The sequence below is a fragment of the Rhinoderma darwinii genome, chromosome 3 (assembly GCF_050947455.1).
Source record: "Rhinoderma darwinii isolate aRhiDar2 chromosome 3, aRhiDar2.hap1, whole genome shotgun sequence".
Taxonomy (NCBI): Eukaryota; Metazoa; Chordata; class Amphibia; order Anura; family Rhinodermatidae; genus Rhinoderma; species Rhinoderma darwinii.
Genome location: NC_134689.1, coordinates 6,088,174 through 6,113,275, shown reverse-complemented (window position 1 = coordinate 6,113,275; position 25,102 = coordinate 6,088,174). Strand labels below are relative to the sequence as shown.

At 41.2% G+C, this 25,102-nt stretch overlaps 1 protein-coding gene across 1 annotated transcript in view; it reads left to right on the top strand.

Annotated features, from left to right (window-relative positions):
- PPFIBP1 (PPFIB scaffold protein 1) overlaps window positions 1-25,102 on the top strand; it is a 74,185-nt gene that overhangs the window by 16,523 nt on the left and 32,560 nt on the right. The window contains exons 2-3 of the mRNA XM_075855607.1: window positions 16,737-16,820; window positions 18,257-18,465. Coding sequence (XP_075711722.1) covers window positions 16,757-16,820; window positions 18,257-18,465 — 273 coding nt within the window. The 5' untranslated portion in view covers window positions 16,737-16,756. The remainder of the gene's footprint in view (window positions 1-16,736; window positions 16,821-18,256; window positions 18,466-25,102) is intronic.

Here is a 25,102-nt window from a genome sequence, read left to right as displayed (position 1 = left end):
TCTTTGTGTGAGAAGTAAAGGAAAAGCTGTGAAGAGGTTGTCCAAATTATAAGTAGATTTAACTTGTTAAATGATCGGAATGGAAGGTACATTTTAAAGGAGACTTGTCCCATATAATTCTACATAAACATGTTTCAGCGCCCCCTTCTGTCAGGGTTTATTATCACACTATCGGTAATGTATTATTGTGAGTTTTTTGTGGCCTCTGAGTGTAGAGAATGTAGAAAATTAGTGTTTCCTGACTACAGTGACTCCCTCCTGGCATGCAACAATAGAGTAGGGAAAAAAGTTGTCAGACGCCACTTAAAGGGGGGTTTTATGGCATAACAAAAAAACATGGCTACTATTTTTCAAAAAATGACTCCATTCTTGTCCATGTGGAAGCTGAGCTGCAATACCAGACCCTACCCACAGAGAAGAGTGGCGCTGTTTTCGGCAGAAAGCAGCCATCTTTTTCTTCTCACAAACCATAGACATGAGATAAGACAGTCTGTCATGTGGATGACCAATTGCATTAAAATTTTATGTGATCGCGCAGAATCTACAACTGAGACACCGATACAGCGCGTCTTTTGTAACATCAATCCAACTAGTAATCAGGAAAATAACCTCTAATATCACGTCTGGCTGACAACTGTGTTATGTCTATGACCAATATTAAAAAATCTCAAGAATTTACAGAGTTTAGGAGCATCCACCAGACCGTGAAGGATCACGTAGACCCTGGAGTGAGGATGGCATCTGACAACCTTGTTCCCGTGCCCTTGAAACAGTTCAGAACGACCAGCAGAATAACGTTTTGTTCTGTCCCTTTAAGGCAGCATGCGATTGTCTGGCACCCTTCTCGTGGTATATTGCTCGTAAAATCCATAGAGCCTGGGTCCAGATATAGCCTGCGTCTTCCTCTGCGCTGCTGGTGAGCTCTGCTCTATCATTTACTTCTCTGGTAATAATCGCTGCCTTGTTTTGCTGTCGAGGGGCGAGCGGACGCTTTGTAGAAGGGGCTTTGTTGTCACGTCGCCGGGGTCTCGCTCACATTTGTATTCAGGGGAGAATGAAGAGTAGAAATCTCGATCAAACCCTGACAGCACAATTTGCCGTTTCCTCTACTTCCACATAGACGGGTTCCATTGTGGCTGCTGATTACTTGGAGCGGCGAGAAACGGGCAGCCGAGGCGGTAAGTAATCAACCCGGGGGCGTCTCATATCTCAGACCTTGTAAGGATTATCTGTTTCTGGGAAAGCTGGGTGATTACCACTATGACCACCATTACAGGACCCGCAGATGTTGTTCTGAATGGCAAATCTATCAGGATACATCATATATTACTAGTGTAACATGGCAAGTGTGGCATTCAGGGGTCTGAAAAAGTGTGGGGTAAATCCTTCTTTGCGGATTATCTTCATATTACAGCTTTATTATAGGAATCGGTCTGAAGAGACCCGGGAGCTGCTTATTTAATAATCCGCAAAACAAGCAGCACAGCCCTGTCATTTAGTAAATTGTAGCACCCACACAGAATCCCTACCCGGCCCCGTGGCATCAGTTAAGATTGCTGCCATATGGTGCATGGGGCTGGCACTTCATATACTGGAGGGTTTTCAGCTACTATATGAGGAGATTCTAGATAAGATGTCATTGTATAGTCTGTAATAGAACGTAACTACTATAATACTGCCCCTATATACAAGAATATAACTACTATAATACTGCCCCTATATACAAGATAATAACTACTATAATACTGCCCCTATATACAAGAATATAACTACTATAATACTGCCCCTATATACAAGATAATAACTACTATAATACTGCCCCTATATACAAGATAATAACTACTATAATACTGCCCCTATATACAAGAATATAACTACTATAATACTGCTCCTATATACAAGAATATAACTACTATAATACTGCCCCTATATACAAGAATATAACTACTATAATACTGCCCCTATATACAAGAATATAACTACTATAATACTGCCCCTATATACAAGAATATAACTACTATAATACTGCCCTCTATATACAAGAATATAACTGCTATAATACTGCTCCTATATACAAGAATATAACTACTATAATACTGCCCCCTACATACAAGAATATAACTACTATAATACTGCCCCCTATATACAAGAATATAACTACTATAATACTGCCCCCTATATACAAGAATATAACTACTATAATACTGCCCCTATATACAAGAATATAACTACTATAATACTGCTCCTATATACAAGAATATAACTACTGTAATACTGCTCCCTATATACAAGAATATAACTACTATAATACTGCCCCCTATATACAAGAATATAACTACTATAATACTGCCTTCTATATACAAGAATATAACTACTATAATACTGCCCCTATATACAAGAATATAACTACTATAATACTGCCCCTATATACAAGAATATAACTACTATAATACTGCCCCTATATACAAGAATATAACTACTATAATACTGCCTCCTATGTACAAGAATATAACTACTATATACAAGAATATAACTACTATAATACTACCCCTATATACAAGAATATAACTACTATAATACTACCCCTATATACAAGAATATAACTACTATAATACTGCCCCTATATACAAGAATATAACTACTATAATACTACCCCTATATACAAGAATATAACTACTATAATACTACCCCCTATATACAAGAATATAACTACTATAATACTGCCCCTATATACAAGAATATAACTACTATAATACTGCCCCCTATATACAAGAATATAACTACTATAATACTGCTCCTATATACAAGAATATAACTGCTATAATACTGCCCCCTATATACAAGAATATAACTGCTATAATACTGCCCCCTATATACAAGAATATAACTGCTATAATACTGACCCCTATATACAAGAATATAACTACTATAATACTGCCTCCTCTATACAAGAATATAACTACTATAATACTGCTCCTATATACAAGAATATAACTACTATAATACTGCTCCCTATATACAAGAATATAACTACTATAATACTGCTCCTATATACAAGAATATAACTACTATAATACTGCCCACTATATACAAGAATATAACTACTATAATACTGCCCCTATATACAAGAATATATCTACTATAATACTGCTCCTATATACAAGAATATAACTACTATAATACTGACCCTGTATACAAGAATATAACTACTGTAATACTGCCCCTATATACAAGAATATAACTACTATAATACTGCTCCTATATACAAGAATATAACTACTATAATACTGCCCCCTATATACAAGAATATAACTACTATAATACTGCCCCCTATATACAAGAATATAACTACTATAATACTGCCCCCTATATACAAGAATATAACTACTATAATACTGCCCCCTATATACAAGAATATAACTACTATAATACTGCCCCCTATATACAAGAATATAACTACTATAATACTGCCCCTATATACAAGAATATAACTACTATAATACTGCCCCTATATACAAGAATATAACTACTATAATACTGCTCCTATATACAAGAATATAACTACTATAATACTGCACCTATATACAAGAATATAACTACTATATTACTGCCCCATATACAAGAATATAACTACTATAATACTGCCTCCTATATACAAGAATATAACTACTATAATACTGCTCCTATATACAAGAATATAACTACTATAATACTGCTCCTATATACAAGAATATAACTACTATAATACTGCTACTGTATACAAGAGTATAACTACTATAATACTGCCCCTATATACAAGAGTATAACTACTATAATACTGCCCCTATATACAAGAATATAACTACTATAATACTGCCCCTTATATACAAGAATATAACTACTATAATACTGCCCCTATATACAAGAATATAACTACTATAATACTGACCCTATATACAAGAATATAACTACTATAATACTGTCCCCTATATACAAGAATATAACTACTATAATACTGCTCATATATACAAGAATATAACTACTATAATACTGCTCCTTTATACAAGAATATGACTACTAGAATACTGCCCCCTATATACAAGAATATAACTACTATAATACTGCTCCCTATATACAAGAATATTACTACTATATTACTGCCACTATATACAAGAATATAACTACTATAATACAGCCTCCTATATAAAAGAATATAACTACTATAATACTGCCCCTATATACAAGAATATAACTACTATAATACTGCCCCTATATACAAGAATATAACTCCTATAATACTGCCCCTATATACAAGAATATAACTACTATAATACTACCCCTATATACAAGAATATAACTACTATAATACTGCTCCTATATACAAGAATATAACTCCTATAATACTTCCCCTATATACAAGAATATAACTCCTATAATACTGCCCCTATATACAAGAATATAACTCCTATAATACTGCCCCTATATACAAGAATATAACTACTATAATACTGCCCCCCATATACAAGAATATAACTACTATAATACTGCCTCATATATACAAGAATATAATTACTATAATACTGCCCCCTGTATACAAGAATATAACTATTATAATACTGCCTCCTATATACAAGAATATAACTACTATAATACTGCCCCTATATACAAGAATATAACTACTATAATACTGCCTCATATATACAAGAATATAATTACTATAATACTGCCTCCTATATACAAGAATATAACTACTATAATGCTGCCCCTATATACAAGAATATAACTACTATAATGCTGCCCCTATATACAAGAATATAACTACTATAATACTGCCCCCTATATACAAGAATATAACTACTATAATACTGCCTCTATATACAAGAATATATCTACTATAATACTGCCCACTATATACAAGAATATAACTACTATAATACTGCCCCCTATATACAAAAATATAACTACTATAATACTGCCCCCTATATACAAGAATATAACTACTATAATACTGCCCCCTATATACAAGAATATAACTACTGTAATACTGCCCCTATATACAAGAATAGAACTACTATAATACTGCCCCTATTTACAAGAATATAACTACTATAATACTGCCCCCATATACAAGAATATAACTACTATAATACTGCTCCTATATACAAGAATATAACTACTATAATACTGCCCCTATATACAAGAATATAACTACTATAATACTGCTCCCTATTTACAAGAATATAACTACTATAATACTGCCCTCCATATACAAGAATATAACTACTATAATACTGCCCCCTATATACAAGAATATAACTACTATAATACTGCCCTATATACAAGAATATAACTACTATAATACTGCCTCTATATACAAGAATATAACTACTATAATACTGCTCCTATATACAAGAATATAACTACTATAATACTGCCTCTATATACAAGAATATAACTACTATAATACTGCCCCTATATACAAGAATATAACTACTATAATACTGCCCCCTATATGCAACTACTATAATACTGCCCCTATATACAAGAATATAACTACTATAATACTGCCCCTATATACAAGAATATAACTACTATAATACTGCCCCCTATATACAAGAATATAACTACTATAATACTGCCCCTATATACAAGAATATAACTATTATAATACTGCCCCTATATACAAGAATATAACTACTATAATACTGCTCCCTATATACAAGAATATAACTACTATAATACTGCCCCCTATATACAAGAATATAGCTACTATAATACTGCCCCCTATATACAAGAATATAACTACTATAATACTGCCCCCTATATACAAGAATATAACTACTATAATACTGCTCCCTATATACAAGAATATAACTACTATAATACTGCCCCTATATACAAGAATATAACTACTATAATACTGCCCCCTATATACAAGAATATAACTACTATAATACTGCCCCCTATATACAAGAATATAACTACTATAATACTGCCCTATATACAAGAATATAACTACTATAATACTGCTCCTATATACAGGAATATAACTACTATAATACTGCTCCTATATACAAGAATATAACTACTATAATACTGCCCCTATATACAAGAATATAACTACTATAATACTGCCCCCTATATACAAGAATATAACTACTATAATACTGCCCCCTATATACAAGAATATAACTACTATAATACTGCCCTATATACAAGAATATAACTACTATAATACTGCTCCTATATACAGGAATATAACTACTATAATACTGCTCCTATATACAAGAATATAACTACTATAATACTGCCCCTATATACAAGAATATAACTACTATAATACTGCTCCCTATATACAAGAATATAACTACTATAATACTGCCCCTATATACAAGAATATAACTACTATAATACTGCCCCCTATATACAAGAATATAGCTACTATAATACTGCTCCTATATACAAGAATATAACTACTATAATACTGCTCCTATATACAAGAATATAACTACTATAATACTGCTCCTATATACAAGAATATAACTACTATATTCACCTTATTTAAAGGATTATACCACAGTAAACTGAACTTGTTACATTGTCTCACAGATCCGATTTGATGTGGCTGTAACTAGACGGACGTCTCACTAGGATTTTCTCAGTATTCATTGAAATGTAGAGGTTGTCACAGCCCCGCCCCTTTCTTAAAATCTACTTCCATTAGAAACATTTACATTTTTGTTGTGATTACAGTTAAACCTTATATCCCTGTCCCCTCATGCCCCACTCGCAGGGGTCTGGGGAGCTGAGATATGGGAAGCTGTTTGTTGGGGTCCTCACATTTTACTGGTCTCCGCACTGCGTGACATAGAGGTAGTCACCGGGGATTTTTATTGCAGGGAAACAAAATCATTGGACTTTAACCTCTGTGTTTTCATATTTCCCATTCATTTTTTCCTTTGGGGGGTTTAGATATGATCATGGGGTCCCTAGGCCGATAACCCCTCCCCAACATTGGTCCCTATAACCATGGGGCTACAGTTGATGCCCCTTTGACTTCTGTCCACATCCTTCTCTCCATAGGAGGCTGACTCACCTCCCAGAGGAGCCCTGCGTCCCCTTTCGTTCTAGCGATCATTTGGGGTCTTGACTTACAGACCACCAACAACTTCTAACATGTCTCAATAAAAGAAATTTAAAGGTGCAGGCCCCCTATTATCCTGACATCAGCATGCTGGAGTAATGGAAGTATATATGATTATATCATGAAAGCAAATTGCGCGGTAAGGTTTGTGCGTGTCCACGGGCCGGTCGGCCGTCGTCTTGAGCGCATCTCGTGCCCTCGCAGTATTTATATACTAATGTGGATCGGCGTTGATATTCTTGGCCGTTCGTCCTGTTCGGTCTTGTTACATTTTACTTTGTCGTTATTTAAAGAGACAGTGTCAGCGATACATTGTTGCACGTCTGTTTTTAACTCCTTAGGGGAGAGAGGGTTTAATGTTCACCTGTCGACACCCCAACCCCTCCCCCCTCCAGGTCCCTGTCGTTCTTGTAAGCCGCCGCCGTTCCATCCCTCAATCTGATCATTTAATTGCTCCTCTCATGTGACCGGATTTTCTGGTTTCTGTTTTTTTTTTCTTTTTAATGTAAAGTTTGTCCCGCAGCGTAATGAAATAACGAGCGGCCGCGCAGCAGGCGGTTAATGTTCGGCCGCACTCGGGGAAGAGAACCAATTTGTGTAATGAAGCGCTCAGCGTTAATATGGAGTCTGGTGGCTGCGGAGTTGGTGGTTTGCAGAGTACTGTCCCCGGAGGGCAGGCCGTTAACACTCGCGATTTCTTTCTGATGTGGTGAAGAAAAGCTCCGTTGTTTCAGGGACCTTAAAGGAGAACTCCACAAAAAAAGTGTTTATTCTGGCCTCATCTGCACTATATAACGGCCCTGGTGCTCCCTGCAGTCACAGTTACAGTATGGGTTCTACATTGTAGCGGCTGATGGCTATTATCTCCTTGACAACTATTTTCCCACGCCTGCCGATAGCTCTTATCCTCCTCCCCCTTGTGGTATTTCATTTTTTTCTCCTCAGTTAGTAGATCCAGACCGTGCCGGGACAAAAAAGCTCCGCCCAGGAAGGGAAAGAATTACAAATTGCAGCAGAATATGATGCATTCTGGGAGATAAAACTAAAATGCAATACAATTATATTTATAGGCTCAGAATCTTCAGTTTTCAAGCTCTTGGGGGGCCTAGTCTATCCTATGACTGTTTGCTTCACAGTTGAATGCGGTATATTGTTATCTGTTATCAGCTATTTTAGGCTGGGAAGAGGCTGACTTTAGTGTTCCTTAATGGTATGAATGACGGAAGAACCGTAAACCTCCCCTCCCCCATGATCCCTACTTTTGTCACATATCTCCAGTGCTGAGAACCTCCAGAGACATTACATCATATGTGACTGATATCAGCCGCTCCTCTTATATCACTCCAGTACTATTATATCCTCCAGAGACATTACATCATATGTGTGACTGATATCAGCCGCTCCTCTTATATCACTCCAGCACTATTATATCCTCCAGACATTACATCATATGTGACTGATATCAGCCGCTCCTCTTATATCACTCCAGCACTATTATATCCTCCAGAGACATTACATCATATGTGTGACTGATATCAGCCGCTCCTCTTATATCACTCCAGCACTATTATATCCTCCAGAGACATTACATCATATGTGACTGATATCAGCCGCTCCTCTTATATCACTCCAGCACTATTATATCCTCCAGAGACATTACATCATATGTGTGACTGATATCAGCCGCTCCTCTTATATCACTCCAGCACTATTATATCCTCCAGAGACATTACATCATATGTGACTGATATCAGCCGCTCCTCTTATATCACTCCAGCACTATTATATCCTCCAGAGACATTACATCATATGTGACTGATATCAGCCGCTCCTCTTATAACACTCCAGCACTATTATATCCTCCAGAGACATTACATCATATGTGTGACTGATATCAGCCGCTCCTCTTATATCACTCCAGCACTATTATATCCTCCAGAGACATTACATCATATGTGACTGATATCAGCCGCTCCTCTTATATCACTCCAGCACTATTATATCCTCCAGAGACATTACATCATATGTGACTGATATCAGCCGCTCCTCTTATATCACTCCAGCACTATTATATCCTCCAGAGACATTACATCATATGTGACTGATATCAGCCGCTCCTCTTATATCACTCCAGTACTATTATATCCTCCAGAGACATTACATCATATGTGACTGATATCAGCCGCTCCTCTTATATCACTCCAGCACTATTATATCCTCCAGAGACATTACATCATATGTGACTGATATCAGCCGCTCCTCTTATATCACTCCAGTACTATTATATCCTCCAGAGACATTACATCATATGTGACTGATATCAGCCGCTCCTCTTATATCACTCCAGTACTATTATATCCTCCAGAGACATTACATCATGTGTGACTGATATCAGCCGCTCCTCTTATATCACTCCAGTACTATTATATCCTCCAGAGACATTACATCATATGTGACTGATATCAGCCGCTCCTCTTATATCACTCCAGTACTATTATATCCTCCAGAGACATTACATCATGTGTGACTGATATCAGCCGCTCCTCTTATATCACTCCAGCACTATTATATCCTCCAGAGACATTACATCATATGTGTGACTGATATCAGCCGCTCCTCTTATATCACTCCAGTACTATTATATCCTCCAGAGACATTACATCATATGTGACTGATATCAGACGCTCCTCTTATATCACTCCAGTACTATTATATCCTCCAGAGACATTACATCATATGTGACTGATATCAGCCGCTCCTCTTATATCACTCCAGCACTATTATATCCTCCAGAGACATTACATCATATGTGTGACTGATATCAGCCGCTCCTCTTATAACACTCCAGTACTATTATATCCTCCAGAGACATTACATCATATGTGTGACTGATATCAGCCGCTCCTCTTATATCACTCCAGTACTATTATATCCTCCAGAGACATTACATCATATGTGTGACCGATATCAGCGGCTCCTCTTATATCACTCCAGTACTATTATATCCTCCAGACATTACATCATATGTGTGACTGATATCAGCCGCTCCTCTTATATCACTCCAGTACTATTATATCCTCCAGAGACATTACATCATATGTGACTGATATCAGCCGCTCCTCTTATATCACTCCAGTACTATTATATCCTCCAGAGACATTACATCATATGTGACTGATATCAGCCGCTCCTCCTATATCACTCCAGCACTATTATATCCTCCAGACATTACATCATATGTGACTGATATCAGCCGCTCCTCTTATATCACTCCAGTACTATTATATCCTCCAGAGACATTACATCATATGTGTGACTGATATCAGCCGCTCCTCTTATAACACTCCAGCACTATTATATCCTCCAGAGACATTACATCATATGTGACTGATATCAGCCGCTCCTCTTATAACGCTCCAGTACTATTATATCCTCTAGAGACATTACATCATATGTGACTGATATCAGCCGCTCCTCTTATAACGCTCCAGTACTATTATATCCTCCAGAGACATTACATCATATGTGTGACTGATATCAGCCACTCCTCTTATAACGCTCCAGTACTATTATATCCTCCAGAGACATTACATCATATGTGACTGATATCAGCCGCTCCTCTTATAACGCTCCAGTACTATTATATCCTCCAGAGACATTACATCATATGTGACTGATATCAGCCGCTCCTCTTATAACACTCCAGTACTATTATATCCTCCAGAGACATTACATCATATGTGACTGATATCAGCCGCTCCTCTTATAACACTCCAGCACTATTATATCCTCCAGAGACATTACATCATATATGTGACTGATATCAGCCGCTCCTCTTATATCACTCCAGTACTATTATATCCACCAGAGACATTACATCATATATGTGACTGATATCAGCCGCTCCTCTTATATCACTCCAGTACTATTATATCCTCCAGAGACATTACATCATATGTGACTGATATCAGCCGCTCCTCTTATATCACTCCAGTACTATTATATCCTCCAGAGACATTACATCATGTGTGACTGATATCAGCCGCTCCTCTTATATCACTCCAGTACGATTATATCCTCCAGAGACATTACATCATATGTGACTGATATCATCCGCTCCTCTTATATCACTCCAGCACTATTATATCCTCCAGAGACATTACATCATATGTGACTGATATCAGCCGCTCCTCTTATATCACTCCAGTACTATTATATCCTCCAGAGACATTACATTATATGTGGGACTGATATCAGCCGCTCCTCTTATATCACTCCAGCACTATTATATCCTCCAGAGACATTACATCATATGTGTGACTGATATCAGCCGCTCCTCTTATAACACTCCAGTACTATTATATCCTCCAGAGACATTACATCATATGTGTGACTGATATCAGCCTCTCCTCTTATAACACTCCAGTACTATTATATCCTCCAGAGACATTACATCATATGTGACTGATATCAGCCGCTCCTCTTATATCACTCCAGTACTATTATATCCTCCAGAGACATTACATCATATGTGACTGATATCAGCAGCTCCTCTTATATCACTACAGTACTATTATATCCTCCAGAGACATTACATCATATGTGTGACTGATATCAGCCTCTCCTCTTATATCACTCCAGTACTATTATATCCTCCAGAGACCTTACATCATATGTGACTGATATCAGCCGCTCCTCTTATATCACTCCAGCACTATTATATCCTCCAGAGACATTACATCATATGTGACTGATATCAGCCGCTCCTATTATAACACTCCAGCACTATTATATCCTCCAGAGACATTACATCATATATGTGACTGATATCAGCCGCTCCTCTTATATCACTCCAGCACTATTATATCCTCCAGAGACATTACATAATATATGTGACTGATATCAGCCGCTCCTCTTATAACACTCCAGCACTATTATATCCTCCAGAGACATTACATAATATATGTGACTGATATCAGCCGCTCCTCTTATAACACTCCAGCACTATTATATCCTCCAGAGACATTACATCATATGTGTGACTGATATCAGCCGCTCCTATTATAACACTCCAGCACTATTATATCCTCCAGAGACATTACATAATATATGTGACTGATATCAGCCGCTCCTCTTATATCACTCCAGTACTATTATATCCTCCAGAGACATTACATCATATGTGTGACTGATATCAGCCGCTCCTCTTATATCACTCCAGTACTATTATATCCTCCAGAGACATTACATCATATGTGACTGATATCAGCCGCTCCTCTTATAACACTCCAGTACTATTATATCCTCCAGAGACATTACATAATATATGTGACTGATATCAGCCGCTCCTCTTATAACACTCCAGCACTATTATATCCTCCAGAGACATTACATCATATGTGACTGATATCAGCCGCTCCTCTTATATCACTCCAGTACTATTATATCCTCCAGAGACATTACATCATATGTGTGACTGATATCAGCCGCTCCTCTTATCACTCCAGCACTATTATATCATCCAGAGACATTACATCATATATGTGACTGATATCAGCCGCTCCTCTTATATCACTCCAGCACTATTATATCCTCCAGAGACATTACATCATATGTGTGACTGATATCAGCCGCTCCTATTATAACACTCCAGCACTATTATATCCTCCAGAGACATTACATCATATGTGTGACTGATATCAGCCGCTCCTCTTATATCACTCCAGCACTATTATATCCTCCAGAGACATTACATCATATGTGTGACTGATATCAGCCGCTCCTCTTATATCACTCCAGTACTATTATATCCTCCAGAGACATTACATCATATGTGTGACTGATATCAGCCGCTCCTATTATAACACTCCAGCACTATTATATCCTCCAGAGACATTACATCATATGTGTGACTGATATCAGCCGCTCCTCTTATATCACTCCAGTACTATTATATCCTCCAGAGACATTACATCATATGTGTGACTGATATCAGCCGCTCCTCTTATAAAGCTGCTGCACTTTTATAAACTGAGTACTTTAGGGGTACCGGCCCTTTAAGACCTATACATCGCTGTGTGTAATTAGTAGCATTCGTGTTTGTTTTTATTGTATTTCGAGCTTCTTAACCCTTTATTCAGTCACTGAAACGCTTTGATGCCGAAAAGACCCACATTTTGGCCTCCTCCCTGCTGCTTTCAGACCGTGTTCGTGTCGCACCCATTAATAAACCCTCTGGGTGCGTCCGCACGGATTTCATTTACGGTTTTGAAGAACATGTATGTAATTTTGTCTTTTATTTGTGTTCCGTTTTGGTCAGCTGGTCACATTTGCATTTAAAGGGGCTCTGACTTTTTTTTTTTTTTAATTGTAAACAGCTCGAAAACCTCGAACAGATAATTGCCAATGAGGTGTCCGCCATTTTTTTATGCTGTTACTGTATGTCAAACATCAGGGATTTGACTGGTCAGAGTTCTATCATAGAGGTGGTGGAGCCGTTATATTATTATCTACTGGAAATGAATTGCTGCCACCAGTGGTGAAAAGTGGTACTGCAAGAACTTGTTACATTAATATTGTATGTTGATTTTGCGGGAAAGTTGAATTCCTCCGTATTTGGATTGTTTCGGCTTCCACAGATAATGATGGTGGGAATATAAGTAAATTAGGGAATTATACAAAATGAACTTGCCCTTAAGTCCTGCAAAACTAATACACAATGCGGAGAGCAGGTACTGAGGGGGCGGTGCATGACAAACGAACCCCTACAGCGCCCCCACGTGGTGACAAGATGAGAACATAATAGAGAGAGGGACATAAGACTAGTGCAGAGCCGGGACTACATGTCTAATGTACGCAGGACTACTACTCCTACTCTGTATGTATAGATCGTGCACAGTACTACTACTCCTGTACTATATGCTGGGTGTAATCTACTCTAATCCGATTACTCAGTATAAGTAATGTAATGTATGTACATAGTGACTCCACCAGCAGAATAGTGAGTGCAGCTCTGGAGTATAATACAGGATGTAACTCAGGATCAGTACAGGATAAGTAATGTAATGTATGTACACAGTGACTCCACCAGCAGAATAGTGAGTGCAGCTCTGGAGTATAATACAGGATATAACTCAGGATAAGTAATGTAATATATGTACACAGTGACTCCACCAGCAGAATAGTGAGTGCAGCTCTAGAGTATAATACAGGATGTAACTCAGGATCAGTACAGGATAAGTAATGTAATGTATGTACACAGTGACTCCACCAGCAGAATAGTGAGTGCAGCTCTGGAGTATAATACAGGATATAACTCAGGATAAGTAATGTAATATATGTACACAGTGACTCCACCAGCAGAATAGTGAGTGCAGCTCTAGAGTATAATACAGGATGTAACTCAGGATCAGTACAGGATAAGTAATGTAATGTATGTACACAGTGACTCCACCAGCAGAATAGTGAGTGCAGCTCTGGAGTATAATACAGGATGTAACTCAGGGTCAGTACAGGATAAGTAATGTAATGTATGTACACAGTGACTCCACCAGCAGAATAGTGAGTGCAGCTCTGGAGTATAATACAGGATGTAACTCAGGATCAGTACAGGATAAGTAATGTAATGTATGTACACAGTGACTCCACCAGCAGAATAGTAAGTGCAGCTCTGGAGTATAATACAGGATGTAACTCAGGATCAGTACAGGATAAGTAATGTAATGTATGTACACAGTGACTCCACCAGCAGAATAGTGAGTGCAGCTCTGGAGTATAATACAGGATGTTACTCAGGATCAGTACAGGATAAGTAATGTATGTACACAGTGACTCCACCAGCAGAATAGTGAGTGCAGCTCTGGAGTATAATACAGGATGTAACTCAGGATCAGTACAGGATAAGTAATGTAATGTATGTACACAGTGACTCCACCAGCAGAATAGTGAGTGCAGCTCTGGAGTATAATACAGGATGTAACTCAGGGTCAGTACAGGATAAGTAATGTAATGTATGTACACAGTGACTCCACCAGCAGAATAGTGAGTGCAGCTCTGGAGTATAATACAGGATGTAACTCAGGATCAGTACAGGATAAGTAATGTAATGTATGTACACAGTGACTCCACCAGCAGAATAGTGAGTGCAGCTCTGGAGTATAATACAGGATGTAACTCAGGATCAGTACAGGATAAGTAATGTAATGTATGTACACAGTGACTCCACCAGCAGAATAGTGAGTACAGCTCTGGAGTATAATACAGATATAACTCAGGATCAGTACGAGATGAGTAATGTAATGTATGTACACAGTGACTCCACCAGCAGAATAGTGAGTGCAGCTCTGGAGTATAATACAGGATGTAACTCAGGATCAGTACAGGATAAGTAATGTAATGTATGTACACAGTGACTCCACCAGCAGAATAGTGAGTGCAGCTCTGGAGTATAATACAGGATGTAACTCAGGATCAGTACAGGATAAGTAATGTAATGTATGTACACAGTGACTCCACCAGCAGAATAGTGAGTGCAGCTCTGGAGTATAATACAGGATGTAACTCAGGATCAGTACAGGATAAGTAATGTAATGTATGTACAGTGACTCCACCAGCAGAATAGTGAGTGCAGCTCTGGAGTATAATACAGGATATAACTCAGGATCAGTACAGGATAAGTAATGTAATGTATGTACACAGTGACTCCACCAGCAGAATAGTGAGTGCAGCTCTGGAGTATAATACAGGATGTAACTCAGGATCAGTACAGGATAAGTAATGTAATGTATGTACACAGTGATTCCACCAGCAGAATAGTGAGTGCAGCTCCGGAGTATAATACAGGATATAACTCAGGATCAGTACAGGATAAGTAATGTAATGTATGTACACAGTGACTCCACCAGCAGAATAGTGAGTGCAGCTCTGGAGTATAATACAGGATATAACTCAGGATCAGTACAGGATAAGTAATGTAATGTATGTACACAGTGACTCCACCAGCAGAATAGTGAGTGCAGCTCTGGAGTATAATACAGGATAAGTAATGTAATGTATGTACACCGTGACTCCACTTATACCTGTATATAATCTGTGATTTGGTGTTTGGAGGTGGATATAGCCGCATTGCTCATGACAATAGAATTCCTTGGTTATAGTCGATGCGTTTAACCCTTTCATCGCTGTCTAGTTCCGCTTTTCTTTGCGCTCTGTGAATACTCCTCGTCGTCTTCCCCTCCGTCCTCATTAGACCCGTCTCTCTCCTTACAAGGTTATATTTGTGTTTCATTGCAAACTTAATCCAAACACTGTTTTAAAGGGGCCCTAACAAGAAATAAAGCGTGATTTGTGCAGCGCTCTCATCTCCGGAATTATCGCTGTCTGGTGCACAGTTTACATGAGGCTACGATCTGATCACTGCAGTGTGTTTGCTTTTTGGTTTATGAATAGAATGCCAGAGCTACAGTAAAGACTGGCACTTACACAGACTGCAGTGTGAAAAGGGGAGGGATGTAACTATATATAACCATGCAGCTGTATATGACTATCAGGAACTGTGGAAAGCTGGGTAGCAACCCCTACGGGTATTTCATTGTCATTTACGTGTTTCTTCCAGGACACACGGTCGGCAGCAGAATGATGTCAGACGCAAGTGACATGTTGGCCGCGGCGTTGGAGCAGATGGACGGCATCATAGCTGGTGAGTGAAGTCCCCACTAGATGTTCCTGAGTCGTCGTCTTATGTCTGCAGAATTTCTTTGCAGCGGTTTCTTAGATATTTCTGTTTCTAGGAAAGCTGAGTGGCAACCAACTCTAAAGGAATTATCACCCAGCTTTCCTAGATGTCACATCTCCGTAGTTTAAATAGGGAAGCGAATAGTCTGTCACTCAATAGCTAAACAGACCTGTCTATTAGGGGTCTGGGAAAGCTGGGTGACAGCCATTATATCTGATTGGATGAATTATCACCAAGCTTTCCTAAACCTCACTTGTCCATAGTCATTAAGCCACATGGTAGCGGAGAATGTATGACCGCATAGCTGGACCGATATGCCTTTCAGGAGTCTGGGAAAGCTGGGTAACCAGTCCTGTATGACACGGCTATGACTGGGGGGTTCTAAATGACTGTTGTAAGATTCCACTAGTTTCTCCTGTCTGGAGGGTTAGCTCTTGGGTCCGGGGTGGGGGAGTCAGTCGGGGGCTTGGAGTTCAGGGGTGGGGAGTTCAGGGGTGGGGGGTTCAGGGGTGAGGTGTAATGGATGCTGAGAGAAGACGAGTGACGTGACAGCTGCGTCAGATATTTCAGTCGCTTCAAAACACAAATAACTCTCCGGCAGAGCCGTGCTGAGCAGAATATCAGAGCGAAGCTCCGGGGGCAGTCTCATTAATAGCAATTCCCTTCACAAGCTGCAGTGATCCTATAGTGACCCTGCCCGGTTAGTCAGGGTCTCCGCGCCGATGCCTGCTGGGTCCATTAACCGGATCCTGGTGGCGGTCATGACAGCCGATACACTGCTGTCACAGGATATTGTAATGTTTGCTGTCAGTGAAGGAAACACTATAGCTGACAACCAGTCCTGATCATGTCTAACGGACACGGGTGCAACTTGTTACAAGAGAGAGTACACTGTAACAAGCCCTTCAGCTGTGTGATCAACCTTGGATTAGGACAGGTTTCTCAGCCTCTGGCTTGATAGCTGCATATTCTGACAGCAAGCAGAGATATTGAGAACTGAAACACAAGAGTAAGGGATGCTTCCCCCCCCCCCCCCCCCCCAGCTTTCCTACACTCTGAACTGTCATGTAATGTAATTACGCAGATGGGGTGAGAGAACACGGCTGGTTTGCCATTCAGGATTCTGGGAAAGCTGGGTGACCGCCCCTGTAATAGCAGTTTTATAATGGTTGTCACCCAGCTTCCCCCACAAACTATTATAACTATGAAACCAGAATGGGATTGTCAACACTTGTGAGCCGTCATAGCCGCACCCCGGCCTGAAGTGGCTGATAACAGCGAGCTATAAATTGTCAGCTGTCCTATAGTCATAGCACCCCAGACTGGCTGGTAACAGGGAGCAATAGCTTGTATTCAGCTGCGCTGTCCTTTTTAACCCTTTATTCGTCCTTCTCCCGCAGGCTCGAAGGCTCTGGAGTACTCGAACGGCCTCTTTGATTGCCAGTCCCCGACCTCGCCCTTCATGGGCAGTTTACGAGTCCTGCATCTCATCGAGGACCTGCGGGGGATGCTGGAGATGATGGACACAGACGAGAGGGAAGGGCTGAGGTGCCAAGTGCCCGACTCCACCGCCGACGTCCTGGCCGAGTGGCTGCAGGGTCAGATGGTGGTAAGAGACCCGTCCTCTTCTTTCACCATGTTCAATAGTCTATTCCACTATTACCAAGTCCTATCTGATCCTGGGAAAGCTGGGTAATCTGCATATCCGCCACGTGTCATTAAACTTTCCTAGAGCCCTGAATGGTAAATATCCCCCCACATCGCTGTGTTACCAGGCAGGATTCTAGGACGATCCCGTGGTCATGTTGGTCGTCACTCACAGCGTATAACTCGGTTATATTGTTAGTTATCCAGCTTTTCCATGTCCCTGAATGACTAATCCGCCTGGCAGTGCAAAGATAGTGATGGGAGGGGGTGTATCATGTATATCTAGGCTTGTCACTCAGGGTTCTGGATAAGCTGGGTGATGACCCTTGCGGAGGCTGAATGGCGGCTGTATTGGTTATAACCCAGCTTTCTGAGAAGCAGGAATGTTTGTATAGATCTTGGCAGTGTAATGTGGCTCTGCAGGGTGAACAGCTGGGGGTCTTATACAATCATGTGATGATGTTAGGGAGGGCAGAGCTGCATGCGACATGAGCCCTACACAGTAAGGAGCAGGATTCCAGCAGCACAGAGTATTTCAGGAGGGTCATGTGCTGGACTTTTGGGGGGCAGTGACCTGTGATGATCATAGGAGGACAGGGCTGAATGTGACAGCGGCAGCGTCACGTGCCCTACGATGTAAGGAGCAAGTTTCACAGCAGCACAAAGTATTAAAGGAGAGGAGTGTGCTGGTCTTGTAGGGGGCAGTGACCTGTTCTCTCGTGTGATGATAGTGAGGAGAGGGACTGTATGTGACAGGGGCAGCATCATGAGGTCGGGGGTGGGGTGGCGACAAGTGGGAGGTCACAGAGTGACCTAGTGAAAGGAGCAGTCTTCAGCAGCACAGAGTATTTCAGGAATGGAATGTTCTTATCTTGTGGGGGGCAGTGACCTGTCCTCTCATGTGATGATGTTAGTGAGGACTGAGCTGCATATGACCGGGACAGCGTCATGAGCCCTACACCGTTAGGAGCAGAATCCTCAGCAGCGCAGAGTATTTCAGGAGAAGAGTATGCTGATCTTGTAGGTTGCAGTGACCTGTCCTCTCATGTAATGATGTTAGTGAGGGGGATAATGGAGCAAAAGGAGGTCAGAGACTGAGAGTTACATAGTGAAAGAAGCAGAGTCCTCAGCAGCACAGAGTATTTCAGGAGAGGCCTTTCCATGCAGATAGATTATATATTGGGATTTGTTGCATTGATGTTGAGCCGCCACCGCCTTCGCTGCCGGTTTCTTCTGGTCTGACGCTTACGTTGTAAATTCCTTCCCTTAAGACTTTTGTTTGAGATTTGAGTAAACGCAGACGAGCCGAGCGATCAGTGATCCAGGACAGACGAGTGTGAGACGTGCGGATCGTGTGTGCGTTAACCCCTCACTGGCCAGGGGGCGTATGTGTGTATATATATTACACCCCTCATCTCCTAGAGCCATCGTCAAGTTCTTCAAGATTCTAATGGGCCGTTTTATCCGTGCCTGGGAAAGCTGGGTGACAACCAATACGACGACTATCGCACGGCTCCTTCCCCAGCTTTCCAAGACTCTTGAATTATATGGACTGAGCTTTAGCTGCATAACTGGAGAGACTTGCCGTTCAGGATCCTGGGACAGCTGAGTGACAGAGCGGCCGTATTGGTGGTCACCCAGCTTTCCCAGACACAGACAGACCTCTGAGCAGGACACGTTACACTGCAGGAGTCTGTACAAGTCTCGTTCCGTGTCCTGAGATAATCTGCAGATCTTCGCGTCTCGTCGCCTGGCGTTCAGACGAGTTGCGGCAGGTCGTGAATTTCTGGGGCGAATATTCATGATCTCTCTCGCGCCGCTCTGCATCTCGCCGCCTTTTCACCAATTAACGGTGGGATCTGCTAAGCGCGTTCCAATTATCACCTTATCCCGGTGCGGGGACAAGGAAATGTCGCGTTTTGTCCTCGACTTCCAAGTTTTGCTGCCGTAAACCGCCATACGCTATAAATGTCGTGTTTTTTTTGGTCCCGTTCACACAAACTGCGATATTTTTTTCTGTTTATTTACAAAACATAAACTCCCCTCCCCCGCTCTTGTCTCACGCGGTTTACGGAATTTGTTGAACGCCGTTGGAGCCTTTTTTAGCGGTTGCCGCACGGGAAATGTATTATGTGGCGGTCAAATAACGGCCGTAAAATTGCGCCAAACTTATCGCCGTATGATAAGTTTGGCGCAACTCACTTAGATTTTTGTTACACTTTTCTCCTTGTTACGTCGCCTTATTTGCTGCCGTACTTTACAACAATATTTTACAACAAAAAAATGGCGCTCGCGGTGAAGGTATCCGGTGCACTTTACGACCCCTCTAAGCCACACCCCTTTCTTTAAACCCTACTTTGAAAGTGTCGCAGAAGGTGCAAAAAGTGTCTAAAACATAGAATACATTTACGGCATGCACACTACGCTTTTGGCGCAATTTGTGTTAAATTGTGGCGCTTTTTACTTGGTAAATTTCCCCCAAAAAATTAATAAATCTATTTGGGGTCTGTGTCTCATTTTCTTGGTAAAAATCCACTTTCTTTTCATGCATTTGTGTCCCAGACAGGAGCTTTATTGGTTTCTATGGAAACGCAAGTAGGAGGAGAAGTTGGCTACTTCCTCACTGATGCCACCACTGAACTACACTTCCCAGCATTCCTTGTTTCTCCATTACAAAAATCCCTTTATGGCCAATTTGTGAGGGTGAAGGGTCTGGTCGGCGTGTTACATCCCTGATGGCCAAAATAAATATTTGGTCACGGACACCAGATCATGTTTCGTACTCTACAGGTATATATCTATATATCTCTTCTCATTAAGAAGAATCGGAGAGGAAGGGTTTTTGTCATGTGATTGACTGCCAGCCGGGTGACCGAGTGACAGGGTATGAGCCCTATGAGATCTAATATGGCTGATTGTGGGTGTCAGACAGCTACTTCCTGTAAGCGGGAAAAGCCAGGAGCACAAACAGCAGCACATAGGGATTCAGGAGCACCGAAAAGTGTTTGAGGGTAAGAATTACACCAAATCCATAAAGGATATCCTTGGAAAAAGTTAGTGGCGAATTGTCAAGTTACGCAATTTAGGTCCCACCAACCACCATCACATGAAGCCCGGCCCTATGGTGTCCAGTTGGATGTTTTTTGGCTCCCCTCCATGTTGTCTGGGGGAGACGAGTGGTTACCGGGTACCTTGGGAGCCACTTATCCTATTTTAAAGGGGCAGTCACCTGTAAAAAGGTATCGCAACAAAAGACGCCGGGAGCTCTTCAGAAGTTGACTTGTCGCCTTCCGCGCTGAGTGTTTTATGACCTCCCGGCTTTCTGTTTGATGGAGATGAGTCACAAAGGCCACGACTAATGGATGGTGTCGGGGTAAAGAGGTGGACGTGACTCGGAGACGGTATAAGCTCAGATCAACCGTGTCTCATGAGAACACAGCATTGTCCCGTCTCACCTGAGCACCTCACCTGTCCCGAAAAACAGGAGGCTTACATCCTACCTGGCCAACGTCCCGTATATTACCGCCTTGACCGCCATTTCCGCAGGATGTAATGTCTAGAGACACTTCTGCTCCCCTCCTTCTTCAAGGCATAGGGACCCTTTAAGACATTGGACTTGGTGAAATGCAACTTTTTGAATCCTCTGCGGCCGGAAGAGTTTTTGGGCACGGGGCAACGGGAGGAGACGTCTGACACTCCAATATAGGATCGGGAACATCGTAACGATTGTGGTAATGCCGTCCGTTATATGAGAAAATAGTTTTTTTATTTGATTTTTTTTTTTTTATATTGTAATTTATTTGATTTTTTTGTATTTACAATTTTTTTATTTTAGTTTTTTTATCTATTTTGGATTATTTTTGTTTTTTTTACCCTTTTAGGTAATTTTTTTTTAATGCTTTTGGATTATGTTTAGTGCAGCGTTTTTGTTATTTTAGGCGTTGACTGTGTATAGTCCTAATAAGTATTGTGTATCGGTCTCAGCCGGTTGTTCGCAACGCCGATCCCCGGCTAATTTTTTTTTTTTTTTTTTGGTTTTTATGTTTATTTTTTTAGATGTTTCAAATTCCACCCAGCCTTCACCTATAATTTTGCTCATTGACACGTTGTGAATTTAGGTCCAGTCCGTTATTCACGGTCGGATTATAGCGAATTTTGTTCCGTGTCAGCGCGGCCTGGAGCTCGCAACGGCTGACCGTGAGTTTTTTAAATGTAAAAAGGGAGATATGAGCTCCAGAGCTGGATGATTCGTTCCTGGCAGGGAGGCTGCCGAGCTCGGCGAGTATTTCCCCGCTCCTGTCTCCGTACGTGACGTCTGTAATGGACTCCAGATCCGGCGCGGCTTCTGTTCACGGCCTCGACACACGATGGAAATATTTATTTTATTTTACGGCGGTTTTTATGTTGCTGCCAAATAAATCTTCAACTTAAATGCGACTTTTTGATGATATTCACCGTCCGGCCGCTGCCAAATCTCTCGCTGCGCTTTGTATCCGACGCTTCTCTAAACATCTTGATACAATAGATGCTGAAAAAAAACGTATCACCCAGCTTTCTCAGACACCTGAACGGCATATCCGCCACCTTAAACAATGACACATCCCGAGCTCCACTGTCACTGCATATCCAGTCATGTTTGCCTATCAGTACTGCAGGAAAGTTGGGTGACAACGAATCACCAGTATATTTAGACGTTTCACTCGTCGTCTTCTTCCAGCCGGTTTATAATTTATGGATGGGTGGTAACTGCATGGCAAAAAAAAAATATGGATGCCATTCTCTTTGTCACCCAGCTTTTCCATGCTCCTGAATGGTGTTTTTTTGTTTCTGTTCTTATATTGCTGCTTTTCAGGATAACCGTATGACCCTAATTACAAGGGTTTTCACAACAGATGGGAATGTCTGCATGACTAGGCAGGATTGCTTTTCAGGATTCTGGGAAAACTGGTTGATAGCGACTGTATTAGTGGCTATTCTTTATTATCACCCAGCTTTCCCAGAGACCAGAAAGAAAAAAAATTGGCTGCCTAATTTTTAACACCGTTTTTAGACTGCAGAGAGCAAATACTGGAATTAAAAGGGGTGTATGATTAAAAAAGAATATGGCTGATGTCTTCCAGGTAGAGCGCCACTCAGGACCTCAGGATGTGTTGGGTATTACATGTTTTCGTGTCGCGGTTACGTTGTTTACGCCAGGATTACTTCAGCTTCCTGAGTGGTTTCAAGTCTTAATAAAGGATTTTTATAGACGTGCGACAAACACGACTTCTTAAGCCGTGCGGCTGTTCCGTGGCTTTCATCTTCCTCCCATAAAGGCGACCACTGCCTGTTTACTGGCGCTTTCTGCGGGTCACGCCCCGCAGCTCAGGCTTTACCAAACGCTATATTGCGAGCTCTGACCTCATCGCCCCGCCGCTGCGCACCCCCACACTCCATCTTATTCTGCGGCCCACTGACTTATACAATTGTCGCTTCCAACTTTGTGGGCACAGTTTGGGGTTCGGCCTTTTTCTGTTCCCCATGACTTTGCCCAGTGCACAAGCTCCATAAAGACTTGGTTGGTCGGTTGCTTGGTCGGTCGCTTGGTCGGTCGGCCGGTTGGTCGGCCGGCTGGTCGGTTGGTTTGTTGGGGGAGTTTTGTCTGGAAGTCCTGACCTCAACCCAATCCAACACCTTTGGAATGAACTAGAACGGAGATTATGAGCCTGGCCCCCTCCTCCAACATCAGTGTCTGACCTCACAAATGATCTTCTGGATGAATGGCCAAAAAATTCAGACACACCCCAAAATCTTCTAGAAAGCCCCCAGAAGAACCAAGGGGTGACTAACTCCATATTAATGTCTATGGATATATAATGGGATGTTATAACCGTTTCTGTAGGTGGAATGTGGGGGTGTCTCAATATTTTTGGCCATATAATGTATATCCAACTTGGTACAAAGGAGAAGTGGAGCAGTTGCCCATAGCAACCAATCCGATTCCAGCTTTCATTTTTCAGAAGCCCTTTGAAAAATGAAAGCCGCGACCTGATTGGTTGCTATGGGCAACTGCTCCACTTTTCCTTTTGAATGTGTTTTGAGCTGTCCGTCACCAATGAAGCGGAACTGGCACTTGTCACGCCTCATAAACCACCATGAAAACGTGCGTGCAACCGCTATAATCGCCATCTATCTGGTGTTTATGGGACACGGTATACGGTCACTGCCATTGTAGGATACAGGTTGGGTTGTTACCCGCCTGACACTCTGATGTGATGATGACGGTCCTCGGCCCGTCCGTGGAGTATAAACTGACTGTAAATACTTCATGGACGTGTGCATGAGGCCTTAGATGTTTTCTTCTCCAGTCACATTTAAAGCTGCGGTCAGAATTGAGATGCTTTCCGGTTATCCAGAGAGCAGTGCATTGTGGGAGCTCAGCTGACACACAGTTAAAGCTCCGCTCACATCTTGGTGAAGCTAAACCAATGTCTGTCTCCAGTGGTAACAGGCAGATTTTTCGAAAGCCGCTTTGGAGGTGAATAGAGACAATCATGCGGTTTTATGGGAGTGAGTGGAGGAAATGGCGGAAGCCTCTTGTGTTTTTTTAACCTACAGAG